This window comes from Spinacia oleracea, chromosome 3 (assembly GCF_020520425.1).
Source record: "Spinacia oleracea cultivar Varoflay chromosome 3, BTI_SOV_V1, whole genome shotgun sequence".
Taxonomy (NCBI): Eukaryota; Viridiplantae; Streptophyta; class Magnoliopsida; order Caryophyllales; family Amaranthaceae; genus Spinacia; species Spinacia oleracea.
The window spans coordinates 7,022,372-7,043,550 of NC_079489.1; the positions used below are offsets into that span (position 1 = coordinate 7,022,372).

At 34.8% G+C, this 21,179-nt stretch overlaps 3 protein-coding genes and 1 long non-coding RNA gene across 5 annotated transcripts; 3 read left to right on the forward strand and 1 right to left on the reverse strand.

The window, feature by feature from the left end:
* LOC130470644 (uncharacterized) lies at window positions 1-4,037 on the forward strand. Its single transcript, XR_008931355.1, has 2 exons — window positions 1-1,506; window positions 3,660-4,037. It is a non-coding gene; the product is annotated as an uncharacterized lncRNA (long non-coding RNA).
* Window positions 4,038-5,429: 1,392 nt separating this feature from the next.
* LOC110797422 (uncharacterized) lies at window positions 5,430-9,344 on the reverse strand. Its single transcript, XM_022002541.2, has 6 exons — window positions 8,220-9,344; window positions 7,789-7,954; window positions 7,260-7,436; window positions 7,090-7,173; window positions 6,391-6,469; window positions 5,430-6,232 (listed from the first exon to the last, which is right to left on the reverse strand). Exons 1-6 carry the CDS (start codon window positions 8,546-8,548, stop codon window positions 5,781-5,783), a joined length of 1,287 nt encoding a protein of 428 aa, XP_021858233.1. The 5' UTR covers window positions 8,549-9,344; the 3' UTR covers window positions 5,430-5,780.
* Window positions 9,345-13,748: 4,404 nt separating this feature from the next.
* On the forward strand, window positions 13,749-18,268 carry LOC110797431 (uncharacterized). Its single transcript, XM_022002550.2, has 3 exons — window positions 13,749-14,735; window positions 17,469-17,545; window positions 17,648-18,268. The coding sequence occupies exons 1-3, from the start codon at window positions 13,956-13,958 to the stop codon at window positions 17,796-17,798; spliced, it is 1,008 nt and encodes a 335-aa protein (XP_021858242.1). The 5' UTR covers window positions 13,749-13,955; the 3' UTR covers window positions 17,799-18,268.
* Window positions 18,269-18,719: 451 nt separating this feature from the next.
* Window positions 18,720-21,179, forward strand: LOC110797442 (transcription termination factor MTERF8, chloroplastic). Of its 2 annotated transcripts, none has more exons than XM_056838507.1 (3): window positions 18,720-19,165; window positions 19,260-20,612; window positions 20,728-21,179. In XM_056838507.1, exons 1-2 carry the CDS (start codon window positions 18,928-18,930, stop codon window positions 20,561-20,563), a joined length of 1,542 nt encoding a protein of 513 aa, XP_056694485.1. In that variant the 5' UTR covers window positions 18,720-18,927; the 3' UTR covers window positions 20,564-20,612; window positions 20,728-21,179. The 2 variants fall into 2 exon arrangements, with proteins under 2 accessions (XP_056694485.1, XP_021858260.1); XM_022002568.2 differs by having other exon boundaries at window positions 18,721-19,165; window positions 19,260-20,608.

Here is a 21,179-nt window from a genome sequence, read left to right on the forward strand (position 1 = left end):
GTGCGGGGGGGTGGTTTGGTGGTGGTGGTGGTGGCACTGAAAACACAGATTAATGAAGTGTTGTTGCTGATGTTGCTGTTATTCGGCAATAAAATGGGTTGTAAATCCACCATTGTTGTAGCTTGAGGAGAGAGAAAATGGTGGGTTTTTTTAGGAGGGATGAAGGAAAGTGATGGTGAGGAGAGAGAAAAGACCGACCAAGGGCAAGTTAATGAGATAGGGTTTTAGTTAGGGATGATGATGGTGGAATAAGAAGAAAAAGAAGAAGATGATGACAATGATGATTGATGGCGTGAAGGAAGAAGAATGCCCAGAAATTGCGTGAAGAAGAAGAGCCCAGAAAAAAAATTGGGTTTTTTTTTTTTTTTTTTTTTGATAACATTTTTTTTTAAATAACAGTAGTTAATTAAATTTTTGGGTTTAATTAATATAATTAAGTGTTAATATTAGAATTAGTAGAGAAATTAGTTGAGTAAGGGCAAAAAAGTAATTTTATGCTAACGGAGACTTAACAGAATGGACGAAAAATGCTCATTAAGGGCATTTTATGTCATTGTTTTAAACCTCGGGGGTATTTGGTGCATTCTGGAAAGTTTAGGGGTATTTGGTGCATTAAGGCAAACCTCGGGGGCATTTCATGAAAAATCCGATAATTTTTCCTTACTATACATTTTTCAAAATCTCTAAACGTGGCCCGAACTCTAAAACCCCTAAACCATTTTTTAACATTGTTTTTTACCAAACAAACCCTATATTTTTGCTGTGTATGAATACGTTAGTAACGCTACTCCACTATGTTTGTTTTAGAGTGACCTCTAGAGGTGATACTATATTATTAGTATTATACAATAGTAGTTGAAAGCCGAAAAGTGATAAAGGGATAGAATATTGAAATGGTGGGAATGAGATCCACCGAGGAAGGTAAGGCCCATAATTAAAGATCCCTAATTCTCAATTATTTTACTTATCATAACTTATCTATCAACTTCAATGGTCAATAACATACCAATTAATGCATGCATATCCGCACATCTAAAGCATCTTAAACTGATACCTATGATTTTAGTTGGTCAAACGTAGGAGATAATAGACACCGTCCCTTATACCTATTCTTCGCTTTATGCTTACTTTGATTAATTCTTTGCTATGTCTTTAGGAGCAAGACATCTTAGGTAAAGATGGTTGTGGGTCGGGTCGGGTCGCTCAGTACGAAAAAACACGATCCGGCACGGGTACGAAGTCATGGGCCGGGCAAGGTCTTATTTGTTTTGGAAAAAGCACGACAAGACACAACAAGACTCGACCCAGCACGCTAAATTTAGCCTTAGACACGACGGGTCGGCTCTGCCTGGCACGAAAGACCATGGACTTGGACCGGGCCCAAGCCATATTTTGAACTTTTCGGCCCGACACGATGCAACGTGTGCGTGGTGTGGGCCCAACCCAGTTAGCCCCACGTCCAGTGGGCTCGGCCCGACCTGGCCCACGATCATCTTTAATCTTAGGGTATGTTTTTTTCATTATATACAATCTAATATTGTGTTTACTTTAGTTATAAATTGTATTTGGTCAACCTTTATTTTTCCTGAACTTATCTTATCTGACTTTAACTGAACTTATTTGTACTTCAATTTTCCTGAAATAAGGTGAACAGAACATGGCCTAAATTAATTAAAACTAATTAAACTTGATTGACATAATTGACTTAATAAGACTTGATTGTAAGGGAGTTAGTTTATAAATCTGATTAAAATTTATAGGATCTAATTCCAAACTTATCTCAACTTATTTTGAAATTTTTGTGTTCTTTTTACTTTTAAATTACTTTATCTTGCGGTAGATTAATATGGAGTACAATAACAATACAAACATTAAAAATTACGGAATAGCTACAATAACTTAATTAGTCACCATTTCACTTCGGTTTCTTGAACTGTTTTATGCCACGTCAATATGCGTTTGTTGGACGAAATAGGTTTGAGACTTTGAGGTGATATGAACCAATTAATTATGGATGAAAGGCGTATCATTCATGTGAATCGTGATATGAACAACGTTTTACATGTTAAATTGGATAAGTATTGGATGTGGCGACTAGGGGAGTATGCATGTAGCATGTGAATTTGTGATACAACTAACACAAATAAGATCAATGTGGATGCCAAGTGCCAACTACTAAAATGAAGTGTGGCATTATCATCCTTGGGGCATTCTATTTAACCAATAAAACTTAAACATACATAAAATTATTGGATTTAATTAAACCTGATATGATATAATAGCATTTGATCGTAATTTATTGGACCTAATAAAACTTTGATAGGGTCTGATAAGACCTGATTGAAACTTAATGGACTTGGCTATACCTGATTACAAGAAAGTAAACCTATAAAACCTAACTTAAACTTATAGAATCTGATTGAAACTTATTGGTCCTAGTCACACTTGATTATACATTTACAATATAAACTTATTGGTCCTAGTCACACCTGATTATACATTTACAATAGAGTAAATTTATAAGACCTGATTGAAACTTATTGACCTTATCAGATCTGATAGCAACTTACCTTAACTTATTAGAGCTGAAACTCTTTTTTAGAGTGAAAAGAATGTACCCTACTCGTTCTTTGTTAGAAGTTGATATCATGAATCCGGCTCGTCGGCAACCTCCAAAGAGTTTAACTATGGGCATAAATTTTTAGAGTCTGAATCTTTTGTCCCAAAATTAATATTGAATCACTTTTTTTATTAGTTATTATATATGTTATTTTATATAAAGAAAATAAAAGTGGTTAAGACAAGTCTTTATTTGGCCGGGTTCGGCACCTCGGCCCAAAAATTTGAGGACGCACGCGGAAGTTTTAACACTTGTTTCTATCCCTAAACTTATGCAAATACAACCTATTTATAGTTTGTTGTATAATGGTTTATAGATTCTTCTACTCCCCTCATCATCTAGATTTTTCTTAGGAATAGGTATTTGCTAAGATTATTCTAGATTAAAATTTACAATCATATTTCTAGATTTTTCTACACAATACATTTCACTACTAGATTTTTACAAGTATATTATCTAGATTTTTCTAGATTAATATTTTAACACTTACCTCTTTTTCTAGATTAAATATTAATCTAGAAAATCTAGAAATATGTGATTGTAAATTATAATCTAGAACTAGAATAATCTTAGGAAATATCTAGGAGCTAGACTAGAAAAATCTAGTAACTAAAATGTCTAGAATTATCATAAGAAAAATCTAGATAAATGAGGAGAGTAGAAGAATCTAGAAACCAGAATACAGCCACTATAAATATGTTGCATTTGCATAAGTTTAGAGGTGAGTCAATCGAGAGAGCTCCCACAAAATATGTGGGTAGAAACAAGTGTTCTACCAAAACAAATAGTGTTGTACAATTTTTATTAATGTAATCAATGATAAAAGTGCAATTTTGTTATATGATTGAGGTCCATCAAAACTTCCGCGTACATTCTCAAATTTCTATCAATACACCAAAGTTTTACTACAATATTACATGTAAATTATGTAATCATGTAAACTTGACTTAGGCAAATAAGATTAAGCTAGTGTTTCGTATTTGTCTATTTGATGTTACTTCTTTCATTGCAATTTTACTCACTGCTTGACTACGTGTAGATTATCTAAGGATTCAAGAAGTCATTCATGTGGCAATTTGTGTGACAAAACAATACATGAAGGTGGCCAACAAGCAAAGAAGCCTAAAGTGTATGGCACCTCAAATTCAATTTGATGAGTAGGGTTCTTACGAAAACGGTATACGTGGTCGATCTTATGTATTTACGTGTTTCTATCATACACATTAACACTAACCCCTTCTCTCTTCCAAGAAGAAATTGTAAGAAAGGCACTTGAGTTTTGAGTTTTATATGAAACTCAATGTGACTGAAAATCAAGATTATGAAAGCAAGTATGCAAGCCGTTAACGGTTAACTGTTCAATGGTTGTATTAACTGATTTGACTAATTGATTAAATTAACTTATTTGATTAATTTAGTGCATTAGTTGGTTGGGCTAGCTTATTGCATTAGTTGTTTCAATGAAAATGTTTGGTAAATACAGTAGTAGTTAGTAGTTGATAAGTAGTTTATTGCTCTAAATGACCAGTAAGAGTTGAGAAAACACGAAGGGTAATAAATTTGACTATCTTCGGGATGAAAGCGTCATTTCACTCAAATATCAAACCTTAGCTCTCTCGGTAAAAAGCTTCTATCAGAAGCTTAATTTCATACTCAAACAATTACATCAATATTTCAAACCTCTTACTCATTAATCCATACAAAGTAATTGATGTGAACTGAAATAAGTACTTCGTAGTATTTACCATTTTCCCAATCATCCTAGCAAGGTTGTTTTTTTTTCATTGAAAGGTATGCAGGGTATAACGTCTGATAGGAAAGGTTTACGAAGACGGAAATTAATATCATAAAAAAATTAATCACTAACTACCGTCTTTTTATCATACCCTACGTCAAATAACGTGAGCCTTGTGCACTACGTATGACCTTTTTAGTGTCTTTTCCCCGTTTTGTAGTTGATCAAATCTGCTGATCAAGATCCCTAGTAGCAAGTTTTCAACAGCTGTCGTATTTATCAAATTGAGACATCATATTATCAGCCATCTCCATAAATTTCATGTGAGATTGTCCTGGTAGTTAGGAAGCTCAGTTGAAGTAGCTGATTCCCAAAAGATGATCCTCATAACTGCATACACTACCCCTTAACAACATGTATGACATCCTCGGTAGCAGCAACACCAGATTTTACGAATGCTTTCTCAAGAAGCGACGACCATGTCCATGGCTAACGTTTGTGGCTTACATAAGCTCGTTTTGGGTTTTCCATAACCATATCAATGTAACCGTTCGTTATTTTATTGATTAAAGGCTCTGTTCTCTTCACTTGATTTGCTCTAAGTGTTTTTTGTGAATATTTTTGTTTTTCTGAATTGGTCTGAATTGTTCAGGTCTGATTTGATCTACATAGTAATAAGGTGAAGAGAACATAGCGTAAGCCTGTTTTATGTTTTTAACCGACTTCGGCTTATTATAACCGGGATTTTCTTAGTTTAATGAGAAGACCGCCTTAGTGACACTGGTGTATGTTAACAACCAGACATTCAGATAAGGAAAAATAGCAACATAGTGCGCGACCTTTGCAGATACTGAAAGCACAGTTAATCCATCACTATCTCACCTTAAAAATGCTAAGGTATCGGTACTTTATGGGAGAAATTCAGTGGGAATATGCTAATAAATCCAAAATGTATAACACCCAACTAGCCCAGAAACAAATTTACCAATCAGTATCAGGCCAAACAGAATTCAGAGAAAATCAAATTGACACAAAATAACAGCAGAAATTTCATGAGAAAGAAAGGAAAGTATATAGACATAATATATGAATATACTTGTATTTGCTTTGCATATATCAAAATAATAAGAACTAGCTACTCAGCTAGTACATCAGCGATAAATCGAAGAAAAAGAGAATCAGTTTTCTGCAGATATACAACTCTATGATCTGTTTTTCTTCAACTACAGCTTTTGTAGCTTCATGCTGCTACTTGCTACAACATGCAAAACTCCCTAGAATGCCGCCTTTGTGAAATTTCGATTCTGGGTTTCGAACTTTTTTTATTTTCCGGTTATTTTTGGGAAGGGGGTGTGTTTGGGATTGTCTTCCTAACATGATGCAGGAATGTCAATACTACCTCATTAAAGCACGGTCTCCAGTTGGTTATAATTTCCCTCCTATTCTTCCTAGTTTCCGTGCAACGCCAAAGATAACCGCCTTTGTTAGGAGCCCTCGGTCAAGACTGCATGCAAGAGCAACTGCCCCGCTAAAAATGAGAACCTTTGGCACGTTCATGTTCATCCCTCCTTGTTGTTTCTCCTCGGGAGGAACTACTACTTCGGTCACTGACAGACTATCGCCGGTCAATAAAGATTTCAAATAATTTGGGTTCACTTTAGTGTTGATTTGAGCCATGGAGGCTGCGGGTGAGAGGGGCCCACCGGCAGCTCTTGCTTTATAGTAAGCTCGTAGACCAGGGTCGATTTTCTTAACCGCTCCCCACATCCCTTGTCGGACACCAAGTTTCGCTATTTCCCATGGAATTCCCATGTCTTCGTGATGAAAGAGAAGCACTTCACATGCTGTCATTTCTCCAGTTCCTTTCCTGGATTCCACTGTTACACCATCAAAATAGAGACATCAGAACCCTTGTTATTCACAAGAAAACAAGCAGAAAGTACAAAATACAAGATAATTGTAGTAAACCCAAGTATCTATGGACTGAAATTCAATGGCTTTCACACCAAAATAAGATTAGAGAAATGAAACCAACCTGGACGAATACACCAACTTGAATAATACAGATCCACACGTCTTGGTTTGTCCTTTCGTGGTACAGAGTTGGGTACTCCCTGAAGAGAAAAATGGAAACAAAAATCATTAGCATCCACATTGAGCTTCAAATGCCGAGCACATGAAAATTCAAAGTAAAAAAGATGGCGTTTTTTAAACTAGTAGTAGTAGACTTCAGTAACAAGAGGTTTAATCACAATAATGCAAGTCTTTTTCCACTTTATCATATGTCACTTTTACACTTGATGAACTCAAGAACAGCAGCCCACACTGTCCTTTTTCCACTTCAAGTAGTCTCCTACCGAGAAGGAAAGGGAAATGAGAGCAACATGGTCAATCACACAAACTGTTCTTTGGCTTTTGGATAGTGATCAACTAAATAAACGTGACTAATTGAATTGTGCGTGGTTGAAACTTTGTTGTGAATGAACATTTGATCATTGCATATTGAATTAGGGTCTATTGAAAGCAACCTGTCTATTATTGCAACCTTCCTTTACTATGTTGTGAATTAACAGAATGTTGAAAAGTTCATATAAGTAGAAGAATTGAGGTAATATCGATGTTGATTGGAGAAGGTAGGATCAGTATTTATATTACAATCAAGTCTTCAATGGAGATAAACTATAGATTCAGGACCATAACAAACTTGTATAGTTGCATAATAAAAGGTATTTACCTTTGTCACACAGTAATATGTTCTTTCAGACTCCCATATCCTACGGCCAATTATGTACTCTCGATCACTGCAGAAGAACGGAAACTGCACAAGACAACCAACAAAAGTCAATTACATGCCAACACATGAGTCAATCCACCACATTGATTCATAAAGAAACGAAACCTTACTTTGCGAACCCATTGCACTATCATGGTTCCTGTGGTTTGAGACTCTTCAAGAATTTGAGATTGTATGAGCATGTTGTCCCACTTTGGTCGAAAATCATCATCCCAGAAGAAGTCCCTCACCATCTCAGGTGTTGCATCTTCAAATATTGTACTACTACGATATTGAGGAGGACCAGTCTAACAAAAACAGATACATAAATTCACACAATAAGTACATAATCAAAATAAGAAGCCTCAATCATCCATCATAAATTCATAATACACTCGATTCCATTCGACTTTTTTCTTAGTTATGGCTTCAAACATCACATGTATCAGCAATTCATAACCACCTAGCTAAGAGCCTAAAACAACTACACAATGACCAAGATTGCAACATTTCATTTGCCATCAACCCTAAACTTCATTTTCCATCAAACTTACTAAAGAAATTACTAACAAGCAAGGTTGTAACACTTCATTTTCCATCAAACTTATTAAAGAAATCATTAACAAGCAAGGAATTTCAAGACCAGAAGGTGAAATTTACCTCGGGGTCTCGCCGCCAAGCTCGATAATTCATGGTTGGGGTTGAACGGTCCATCATTTGTATCCAAGAAGGACCTCCATCTTTCTCCTCAACAAGCTTATAAATATGTTCTAGATCACCTTCATTCACAACATTATGCTCCTCACCTCCTTTAAGCTTTGATGAACTACACAACAACCAAAACCACATCTTTATTACTAACTTCCAAAATTCCACTAAAATAAACTAATCCCAATTTCATGGTGAACAACTGAACATAGTCAACTCTTACTCACAATTCATGCACACAAATTCAAACAAAACTCAGCAACTTAAAACAAAAGTTCAAAGCAATGAAAACCCAGAAATTGTGCACATATTCAAACAACATCATGTAATTATATAAACAAAAACAAAAATTAAATTTAAAAAAAAACAGAAATAGAAATTACCTGGGTTGCAAAGCTGATGTCTGATTATTTGCACTGATACTATCATCCCCAGTTGATTGACTGCTGGAGCTTGGAAATTTCAAGTTAAATTGAGTGAAGCTCTGAATAGAAGGAAACCCTTTTGAAGTAGAATATGAAGGAGCTGAAAATTCCCCAATTTTTGAGATGAATGAATCAAACGTATTCTTGTCCAAATTCTTCCACCATTTCGGGCACCATGTCCATCCAATTACAAGACCGAGAAGAAAGGCAGTCCAAATTGGAGTGATAACTAACATAATCTCCATCACTAATCCTCCTCCAACCGAAAATGCCTCCATTAATCCCATTTCAACCCCAAATTTGAACAAATTAATCAAAACCCAGAATCCAATCCAACAAAATAATCAAAACCCAGAAACCAATTTGAACAATTAATCTCCCCCCAAGTTATAAATTGGGGGGTTTTTACATGGGATTCAATGAATTTTATTGAAACACCAAAATCAAATAACTTTCACTTTCTCCCCAATTTATTACAAATTGGGCAGAAAAAGCAAGAGAAAAAGGGAAGGCAAATTGGGGGAATATAAATTAAAATATAAATTGATGTTGTGATTGAGGAGAGAGAGAAAAAGAGAGATAAGGATGCCACTATGGATGAGGCGTCTGAGGGTCAGAAGTCCTCTTCCCAAAACAGGATGAACCAGAAGAAATCTCTCAATTTTTTTTATTAATTACAACCATACATAATAAAGAATCTGGCAAAATGGAATTGGAAGTTTAATTTATGTGAAGAATAAAATTCCACCAAACTACAATAAATTATTAATTTACCTCAAAAATGGAATAAAAATTTATAAGGGGACCAAAATAAATCTTGCAAAAAGACACAAATTTCGGAAACTTGTAAAATCTGTAGTCCTAAAATCCTAAATCAATAAGAATGATAAGAAGATGAATATATAGAGGGGTGTGTGCAGTGACACGGTTGAGAATTGAGGTAGGAGACTTTTGATTAATTTTTCACGTTTATTTGACCATTTTGGACGGCCATATTAATTTAAATTAAATTAACTTATTTTTTTTAGGTATAAAATTAAAGAAATATTATTTTTGTGCCCAAACCTACTTTTTTTTTGGGTGTGTGTATTTGTGTAGTATGATTGGGAAACCAATTTATGATTTGATTTTGATTTTTTAGTGCAATTTATTTTGGGTCGATGGAATTTTGTTTTCAAGGGTTTGGTGAATTATTGAATTCAATGAGGCCGTGTTTGTACTTTGTAGTGGTCAAAATTCATTTGGTCAAAATAGAAATTTTTTACTTGTTGTTAGGATATCATTTATTTGGGTTGAAAATGTTTACCAAGTTGTAAGGATTATGTCAAAGCTTAAATGAGAGTATTAAGGTAGAATCGTCGTCCATGCAAACGACATTGTTGCTTGTTTCAAAACACAATTGAATGATTATGATAAATTTTGGCGAATCATTGGTATGAATGGAAGAATTTAGACTTTCTACATTCATCTGGGGAGTGTGAAAGTTACAAGATAATTTTTTTTTTTGTATAATGTTGAACTACCAAGCAGTGGCGGAGCTAGTGTATAGTAAGTGGGGTCACATGACCTCACTTGGCCATTTATTTTGCTTAATTTTAGTTTTTTTTTTAAAAAAAAATTAGTTAATTTATTACTAATTTTAAAATTGTAAAACTACTACCTATAATTTCTTGATCCGTAATACGGAGTAGCTACCAAGGTATGTAATTCTTGTCCACTTGTTTTGATAATTATTCTTGTCCACTTTTCCAATGAAATGTGAAGGTTGAAGACCATTTTCTAACTTTCACCACTTATAAATTAGAAAACCACCTTTCATATTCCCTTTAACCATGAATTATGTGGTTAAACTTTAAAACATTATGTGGTTAAAAACTTAAACTTTGTATAAGGAGATATAATATCTATCTAGCTATTGGCCCGGACGATGTCCCGAGTCGTAGCATGCATGTATGTTGATATCATTTTTTTATTTAAATGAATTTAGCATACTGAGTAATTGTTATTATATATATACTAAATGTTGATTAAACAAATTTATAAATAGCTAACTAAATGTTGTTAGATTCAAGTTTATTTTGTAGGTGTTGTATGACTTTTTATTAAAATTTAGTTTTACTTGATTGATACTTAATACAAAAATATATTTTTTCAAGTAGTTAACTCCGTACTTGATTGGTACTCCTGTATAAAACTTTAGTTTTTATTTTTCTAATTCACACTATAAATTATAAGAAATTTCTTAATGTATCAATTATTATAAATTGAATAACAAACCAAATATATATTTGAAAAACAAACAATTGGTTAGCTAAAAAGAAGTATTGCAAAAAGTAACTTTTTCTTTTATGTATGATCTGAGTAATTAAGTAAGTTTAAGTAATATTTTTAGAATAGGAACTTTATTGTTTAAATATATATTGACATTAAAATTTTAATATTTATAAGAATGTCTTTTGTCTTTTTTTCATTACTTTAAAGTTATTTGTTATATCATTGTAGAGATGATTAAAAATTTACATTATGAATGAAAGGTCATGAATTCGAACATTGATACTAACATTATTTGTGATAATAAATTTGAGTAATGCATGTGTACGCATGACCTGGCATACAGTGACACATGACAACGTATCATTCCTTGCCTTAGAAATTTAATAATAATATATATATTTTACAAGAAGTCGTTCTATACAAATAAACTTTTATTTTTTGTTTTAGGTTTGGTAAACAAATTGAATAATTATGACAAGTCTCCGGCCTATTACTCTGTAAAAGAACCCAATTTTTATGTTATTTTAGAATTGAAATGTGAACTCACTAAACTGTTTGTACTAAATAGTCAAGCATAAGTCCAAATTGACTCCATTGTGATTTGTACTTATTAAAGTGTGGTTCGTGGAATACAGGAATAGCATTTTCACTAGGAACCATTATACTAAAAGTACAAAAATAACCAAGAAAATTATGAAATCTAATAGTACTCCATGTTAATTCCACGGATAAATCCTTAATGCTCACCAAAAAGAAGTAGGTCATTTGGATTGGGTTTACTCAATCTGGTTCGAGTTATCTTCGAGTTGGGGACAATTGAGGTTGATTTCGGGTTATGTTTATGCTGGGATATACCCCGTATTTGGTTATATTGCTACAAAATACGTACTTCGTAGTACAGAGTAATCATTGTTAGTCACATTGATAATCAGGTTGGCCGGCCGAGTCCATTGCATTTTGGTTCTGGTTATTATCAGATGAAGTGATTTCGAATTGATTTTGAGTCCCGAGGCGGGTATTACAGATCGAGTATATACTATATAATGAAATTTAAAATTCTAAACCAATCACAGCCAAGGGTATCACACCCAGGGGGCATGTGAAGCCTTTTCGGTATATAATCATGCGTGAGTCGGTTTATCAGATCTATCTACCAATTAAAAAGCGTAAATTAAAAAATGAACCATTTTTTTAGTTACCTCCTTTTGTCAATATGTTTTTTGGATCTTACGTACACTTTTTTTTCCCGAAATCTAACGCTATTTATATAAAAAAAAAATTAAATCACTTTATTAATTAAAAGTCATACAGAGTATATCATTACATAAGAAATAAGGTGATATTTGGTTGACATGAACTACAATGGGAATTATGACTTCATAGAAAGTGAAAGATTATATGGTTGTTTGTTTGACAAAAACATGGGAAGTCACACTAGGTAAGGTGGAATTTCCCATGTTTAACCAAACAATATTATCTATTTCCTAGGAAATGCTAATACATGGGAAAGACTTCTTACTAGGAAATTCTACTTTCCACGGTCAACCAAACTACCCCTAAAAAAAATAAAAAAAATGTACAAATTATATATAGAATCAAATAAAACTCCACTGTATGTCAAAAAAATTTAAAATAATTAAAATAAAACTCCACTATGGCAAAGTTACGACCGTTGTGGATGAGATATGAAAATATGGCACACTTTTTTCCATATCGTTGTTTGATACAACTTTCCACGATGGAGTCTCATGATCTCTTGCAACTTTTATGTTTTTTTTATCTACTTCAATTGATTTTTGACGATGATCTAACTTCTATCAGGATTTCAATTATATTTTTACCACCAAGCACCCTTCTCCTACTCAAGTAGGAAACTAGAGTATGTTGCACAAGGTTTTTTTTGTTGCACAAGGTTTTTTTTTTTTAAGGTGCCACAACCACAACTTATCCTTCACCATTTCATGATTTACTATTTGTGATTTTGGATCATACGCTCAGGAATTGAGATAAAAGATAAGGACATTTTTACCCTCCAAACATACTCACTTGGCAAGATTCGAACTTCACACCTCTAGAATATAATGCTATATAAAATAAGTTAACCTGTAATACACTAAAATTACAAAAATATCATGTGAGTGGGAATTGATTATTTCAATTTTCAAACACAACCTATATAGTGCTCATGCTCGATCCATCTGAAGAAACACTACCCAAATTATATTTCACGTTTATGATATTTCTTAATTGACTACATCATCCTTTTTTTTCTTTTTAGTTGTTGTTGGCTTGTTTCTGTGGATGCAAATAATAGCCGCAATTGAACTTATCAATCGCAAGTCGTAAAAAGCACTAGTGACTTGATGAAATGATGAGTGCCGAGTAGTGACTTTATGTCATATTCAAACTTGTTTTTATTAACTCGTGATTCATATGGAATACAAAGAGCTAATCATGGCCATTGAAAAGGGAAAAGAAAAACGCGCCACGCGTAATATGAGAGAGTAACAAATCAAACATCCATTTTCTTTTATCAATGTGAGAAATTTTAAAACACCGTTATAAGAAATAGTTTTCCGTATTTTTACTCACAAGGTGATATGTCAAAATCAATTCTTCCTAGAAAGTGGAAACTTGTGGTATTGTCTGGTTGACAAAAATATGGGAAATCATACTTCTATGTAAGTTGTATTTCCCATAAATGGAGGAAGGTAAGTGAAATTTCCCATGGGAAGAGTTTGTTCTCTTCACCTTATTTTTGTTGTTTAGTAGTCCAGATCAGAAAAAACAAAAACCACCAAAATAAATTCAGATTAGACCAGATCATAACCGACCGATTCAGTCCGAGTCCAATCCCCATGAGCATAATGACACCACACAAAACATTATCCGCATGAACATAATGACACTGCAAAAAAAAACATGATCGATTATACCCGTCCATAACCGACCAATAACCCGATTTGACAGTCACAACCCTAGGCTGGAGCTTACTATAGTAAAATTTGCAGTCAGTCCGGACCGCTTTTTAAAACACCCCTATTCATGACTTTACAGTCCACAAAGATTTGGGCTTAAGTACATGGATAATCATTGCCTCATTTGTAATGCAACCCATATGTCACAAACACCAAAGAGGCCCAAAACTGAAAAATACGAAGTACTCCGTATATTTTTGTTAAACTAAAAAATAAAACTCCATAAAAAAAATAACAAAAATAAATCAATCAAGTGGTTCGTGCTAGTGTTGCGTTTCACTTTCATGTCTGAGAGACTCTGATGTTTCACCTGAAACTCTGATAATCGGAGGAGAGAGAAAATTTCAATCCAGAAAATCCCCCAGAAAACTCCATTATTTATTTATTCTCCCTCAATAGTTAAATTCTTTAATTTTTTTATTTGAAAATAAAATTTTAAGGGATGATCTCAGCATCGAGTTCAAACTGGCTAGACCGGCTCCGGTCGTCGCGAGGTTTTCCGACCGGAGAAGAACCGGATCTCGACCGAATTCTTTCCTCTTCAAGCTCAGGCTCAGCTCCCACTGCCGATTCAGTTAATAACTCGGTGTCGACTCAGTCGCAGGCGGTGGCGATTCCGGTTCGCTTGAGGAGAGATAAACCAGCGGAGTGCGGCACATCCTCTGGGGAATTCGCCGGAGTACTATGCGACCTCTTCAATATGGGGGGAGAGTGTTCCAGAAGTTTCTCGAAGAAGAGCTCTCGGAAGCAGGCAAACCCTAGGTTTTGCGGGGCGAGTTCCGAGAGCGAGTTACCGAGTTCGTCGGACGATTTAAGGAGAGAGAAAAGCGATAATGGAGGCTTCGTATCTAGCGGTGACACCAGCTTGAATGAGAGGAGAGATAATACTAATACTAATAATAACACTAACAATAATGGTAAAGTTAGGGTTGATGATTTTGACGAAGGGGAAGAAGACGTGGATTTGAAAGCGTATTCTAGAAGCGAAGTGACGATAATTGATACGAGTTTCGAAGAATGGAAGTCGGATAAATGGGTGTTTAGGAAGAATGATGAGTGGAAAATCAAAGAGAAGAAGAGTAAATGTAAATCCAGGGTTTCTGCTGGGAAGAAGAGGAAATTATTGGTTACTAATTTAGGGGATAACAGTAAATTAGACGATGATCAGCTGAAGAAGAAGATGAAGATGAAGGAAGCTGATAACTTATTGCAACCAAATAAAGTAAGCCAATTAATAATAAAAACAATGTTACTATTTGTGTTTGTTTAATTTTGTTCCAAAACTGAAATGAGGGTCTTGATGTACATGGAATGTCAATAATTGTGTTGTTTTTCGTGGGGTTTTATTCTGTTTTAGGAGATTTTAATGGTGTTTTCTTGCTTGAATTTCAATATTTCATGTTCAATATGATGCGAAATTTTGTGGGATTGTAGTTTCTCTAGGTTTAAGCATCAAATTAGATTGGAAATGTTGATTGATTCGACTATTCGCTTCAATTTTCATGATGAAAGTTTGAACTTGTCGCCGAACTCTGAAGTCAGTTGTTGAATGGTTTTGTGTATGAAATTCATTGAAGTAGTTGTGAATGTGGACCATTGTGGTAAGTGTGAACCAAGAATAATACGAAGTACTACTCAGTAGTAGATTAGTTGGTATTGGTTAGTTTCCATCATGTAGGAATTAGGCATGATACTTCGTATATGATAAGTCTAGATCAAAGATGTCTTTGTGGACAGCTTTGTTTCAACTCTGTGATTAATCACTTTTGCTTTGGAAAACTTGTCAGTGCTTTATTAATTTGCTTATTTATGGTGGTTGTGTTGTTTAGTGGCGGCCTTTCTATTTGGAGTATGTAGTAAATCAACTCCTATTTTAAGATAGCCTTAGAGAATCTCATCATAGCATTATAGATTTAACTATAGATTTATAGGGCCATATACTATTGTTTTTCACAACTGTTTGTTTGCCATGTTATGTTGGTTTTGAGAAACTTTGAGTGGACTGCAATTCCAATTAATCCAAACTTCTGAATTTTCAGAAAACTGTCTTTCTCGGTTCTATTTGCGATGTTGTTGCTATCGTTTAGAAGTTAGTTAATTTGGTCCCCTGGTGGTGGTGAGCTAGGGCTTTTGCTTCTTTTCGGATATGGTTGTAGGGAAAACGAGAGATGCCTGTATACTAACAGTGGCTGTATTTCCTGATCTTGTAAGAACTGTTCATAGTTTTTCTCTGAATGTTTTCTGGGTTCTTGCTGTTTAGGAGAATGCTTCAAATTCATGTCTTGATATATTATTTATGTGTGTGTACTATATCATCAACACCGCTCTTGTGTTGTTAGCTATTTTAAGAGAGTAGTTTTGTAAACTTCACATAAAATTCTGAAGAAAATTTTGTATTGGAGCAAAGTAGAAGAGAATCCATCTTAAATTTCAGATGAAATGGAAGAACAGAAATTAAGCCTTTGGGCTTGGCTGTGAAAAAAACTTATCCTAATTTCTTTCCCTTTTGCATTTGTTTTAGATAGTTGTCATTGCAAGTACTGTGTTTCAGGTTCTTATTTTCGTACTTAATGCGGAGTGATATTTAATAATGTGCTTTAGGTTCAGGTGAGCATATAGATTTGTCTACATGTATGTTTGCAGTAAGCTTAATTCAGTTTTATCATGCTGTTTTACTAGGCTTTTTGTAAAAGTATCTGTACTTCTGCAGAAATCTGTGTATCTTGATTTCCGTGTATTTCGGAAATTAAGCTGGAAGTCTGAGAAACATAGACATTTTCGTGTACTACTAATGAAGAAAATATACAATTGATTCATTTTTGAGGTTTTATATTATTTGCATAAAACAAGCTTTCAGTTGAGGTTTCTATACCAGGTTTGATCCCAAATTCCCAATGCAATCTTCATAGGGCTAACATTTGGTGTAACGGAAGGGAATATGTAATTGTATCAGTTACATAAGATAAAGCTTTTAGACTTTTAGTCGATGTTTCCTTTCTGCACTAGGTTTGACGCCAGTGCAATGTACATGAGCTAACATTTGCTGTAAATTTTCTTGTTTGCTCACATTAGATGATCCTCATATTTTATATGAAATTCACTTGTGACATTAGTCATTTGATTTTTTGAACCACATGAGACATAATGACGGCAGTATGTTTTAGAAGAATTTAGAGCAGCTTTCGTGTCGGGTAGTCTTTCAGGATGCGAATGTCTGCCAAAGTTCGCAGTTTCCGGGTTGGGTGGGTAGATGTGTGTTCCTGCAACTGTCCAATTAACTTCCATTCGTTGCAGTAAGTATAAACGGAGTATCCTTCATTTGATTCTTTGATGTCGAACCTCGCAAATAAATGCTCTACACTTCCGTTCTTACTGGTGCCATATTTTCTTTCTGGTGCGTTGCACTCATATGCACACAGATGATATGTTATTCTCTTGTTTAATTTCTATGATTTTTCCTGATAAACATATGAACAAGATTTATGTTTTTCATCAGAATTTACTTCCCATTTTGTCTTGTCAGTGTGCTAGATGCTGTTACTCACCACTTCCACACATAAAATCTGTAGTTGGAGATTTTTGTTTCTTATTTTAGGTACTTTCTGTCAGCATGCTTTTAATTGAACTGTTATTTTATGTGAATAAAGTCGGTCATAAATCCAATTACATATATTTTTTTGATAACATAAATCCAATAATATTTGTTGACTTTTCTTCCTTGGTCAAAAATGGCTGCAACAACTTCATGTGAGTATATCTTTGGGTTTGATAGTATTACTATGATTAATTGGTATTAATTAAATAAAGTGATTAGTTGTGTAAAGACATTAATGCCGGGGCCCTTAACTAGTGATTTTACTAATTACCCATGAAAATGTATTATTTTGTGCAGCTTTTTCTTGTTAGCCTGACAAATGACAATGTCTTCCTTTGTGGTTTCTATTATTTCATGCAGGGACAACCCCAGAATGACAAAGAAAGAAGACCTACTCAAAAAAGAGTAGATTTTCCGGGGAAAGGACCTCAAAGAAGGCAAGCTTTTAATACAAATAAATGTGATCCTAATTCCTATGTAGTTATTCACCATGCACAAAATTAAGGTAATTTTATACTTTATATTCCCTTGATCTTCAGGTTTCCTTGTCCGAGACCACCCGAGAAATCCAGAAATGAAAGCTCACCAGTGATCCTCCTGAAATCGATTCCGTCTAGCAATATCAATGCAGCCATGAAAGTAGGCAAGAGCTTTCAAAAGAAGCATCCGAAACAGATGAAGATTGTATGAGCAAGTCCTACATGAATCCTCAACGCAGGAATGCCGACAATCTGTAATTCTTTTGCATTACAAGTGCAAAACAGCGGGGTTGCAGGGTTATCTAGATCAGAAAGATGGAACGTGTGGTCAAATTCGACTTGGCGTTGGCGACCTGGGTGCCGGGTCCATATGCTTCTTGTGTCAAAGATTGTAAATGGTGGCGACCCGGGTGTCGGGTCCATATGCTTCTTGTGTCAAAGATTGTAAATTGTATCACAGTTTTGCTGTATTGATACATTAAATTCTTTGCACATTACTTAATATCAAATCCCATTTTTTATACGAAGATTTCTTAAAAGTTTTCGTTGAGACCATAATGAATTTATGATAAAATCAGCCCCAAGGTATGGTAGATGATATTTTATGTCATTTTCTCAACCTTGGTTAATGTACTTGTGTTCTTGTTTTAAATTATAATACAATTATACAAACTTATATCAGATGAATATTAAGCAAATTGTTTCAATTATGATGTGTTATTGACTTGTTGCCAAAGGAGAAACCGTCTCCTCCAGGGTCTGTCGTCCGGCCACTCGAGCACCATGGAAGAGGCAAATGACGTGTTATTCAATCGAATTGACAATAGTGACTTAGTAACACTCTTATGTAAACACCGGAATCAAATTATGAAAATATTGTTAGGAGATTTGGCTAGATCGGAACGAGTTATGTTAGGTAGACGCTGGAATCAAAGTATGAAAAATATTGTGAGGAGATTTGGCTAGAACGGAACGAGCTCTTTAAATTTCCAATTTGATTAACGTTTAAAGTTAGATCTCAAACTCGAAGAAATCAATACGCTGTTGGTTTATAAAGATTACTACATTTGATTTTTCATGGTATCCGAGACACGACTTTATAAGTGACTAGTGAGTCAGTGACTACTCTATCCGCAGTATCATCCGACATCCGTGTATGAAAAACCAAAAAAGTGCTACAGCGGATAGAATAATAAGTTGCACCCACCAGGCCACCACAAAGTCACAGAAAGAAAAAGAAAGAGAGTAAGAGAGAGTTGGCGCCAAGTACACCTCAAACAATTATTGAATCATACAAATTCATACGGAGTAGTACTTCGTATTGCAAGATCTTTCTAAAGATGGTTACTTTGATGTCATATGCTTTTAATTCTCAAGCATTGAGTTTCCCCCCTCAATTTTCTCTTCATGCAACTCACACTGTTCCTCATCATCTTTGTTTCTCTCTCCTCAAGCTCACTTCTTCTGGGTTTATCGGTGAAAAACGAGCTTTATTCTGGCGAATCTCAATTCAGCATTCCAGAAATGTGTTCATTCTAAGCAAATCAAGTAGACAAAGTGGGGATTTTACCGAAACAGGTATGTAGTTCTCTCAGCCCTTTTAACAAACACGTTATCTGCATTGTAGTAGATAGAATATTTTGTATGATAATGGATTTTAATGGTTTTTTAGGACATATCATCCCAATTTTTGAAGTTTTGGGTCTTGATGAGAGAGTAACTCAGGATATTCTAGGGCGAAATCCGAGTTTAGAGCTCTTACCTGTTAAGTTAATTCGCAGTCGCATTCATGGGTTACTGTCAGTTGGGGTGAATGAGCATGTATTATCTAGGTTGATTTCCAAATACCCAGATGTATTAACAGCTGAAGAAGTTGGGTTATTAATAGAATTTATTCATGATGGTTTAGAAAACAAGATTGAAAGTATTCAGATTGAGCGCCTTTTGATGGGGATAGAGCCTAGGTTTATTGGTGGCTTTGATAAAAAGGTTAATTTGCTGATACAAAATGGTATTCCTCAAGAAAAGATTGCTCATATTCTCAATAATGTTAACCTTAGCAAGGCTATTTGCCTCAAGTCATGTGAAGAAATTCAGAGATTGTTGTCATTTTTGAGCCGTTTTGATGCTGTGGGTATACTTGCTAAGCGCCCTGTGATTCTCAACTATGATTTGGATACTCAGTTAGTTCCGCGAATTGGGTTTCTTCAAAGGCTTAGTGGAGGAGATACAGATGCTGTAGGAGAAGTATTGAATAGACTTCCTGCTATTATAACATACAGTGTGGAGCATCTGCAAAGTCAAGTGGAGTTTTTCAGATCATATGTTGGGTTAACTGATATGGAAATCTTCAAGATTGTGCTTGTTTTCCCAAATGTGATGAGTGCTAGCAGACAGCGGAAATTGCAACCCAGAATTGATCTTTTGAAGGAATGTGGATTGGATTCGGGTGAGATTTACAGGTTTTTGATTAAAGCGCCATTATTTCTTGGTCTTTCCTTTGAGAAGAATCTCTCTCACAAGTTGGCAATGTTGGTAAAGATTGGTTATGCTCATAGAACGAAGGATCTTGCTATGGGATTAGGAGCTGTGACAAGAACAAGCTCGGAGAATTTGCAAGAAGTGATTGATTTATTTTTGAGCTATGGATTTTCATCTGATGATATAGTTGCTATGAGCAAAAAGCATTTTCAGATACTGCAATACAATCCAAGGTCTCTGGAGAAGAAGATGGAGTACTTGCTTGAAGAGATGGATCGAGAAATAGGGGAACTTTTATCTTTTCCTGCATTTCTGGGGTACAATCTTGATAACAGGATTAAGCATAGGTATGAACTGAAGAAGAAGGATGCAGGTGATGAAATGTCTCTGAATAAGCTCTTGAGTGTTTCCACTAAGAAATTCTCCAAAACAAAGAAGCAGTTGGCTGAAGTGAGCTGCAGTTTTGGTGAAGAGGGTGCTGACGACATGCTGTGAAATGGTGATTATTGATCCTAGAAATTTATACCTTCTCCAATCATTGTAAGTAATATTCCGGAACTTTCCTTTGGATATAGTACCATTAAAACATTTTAGTCATTGATGGGGTTTGGCTGAATTTTGTGATCATATGTTGAGATTTTTATACCAATTCAATTCAGATTATTGGAGTCTCTTTCTTCTAGCCAGTGGAAACCTCATTGAGAAATTTTCTAGGTTAACCCCACAGAATGAAAGACCTATGCAATATTCTGTTTCGTACAAGAATGAAGAGATCGTTTGCCTACTCATATCAGTTCAAGACTTCAACCTTAAATGTTCCAGGTATCACTAACTGCAGTAACAGGCTTGACCAATCTATGTCGCTCAAAGTGTGCACGTCCATAACTCAGAGATTTTACATCTGGCATAAACTTTTTTACGGCTACCATACTTACCAAGCTTTATGATGCCTCATAACTTCATCGCTTTGGTCTTTTGGAAGTTGGGCAGAAAACTCGTGTAATCCTCTAGTTCTATAATCTGGATTGTTACATGAGATGTCTGATATTTGTTACTTTATGTATTACTCTGGGCTTTGAATATTGAAATAGAGAAACATTTCTTGTGTTAA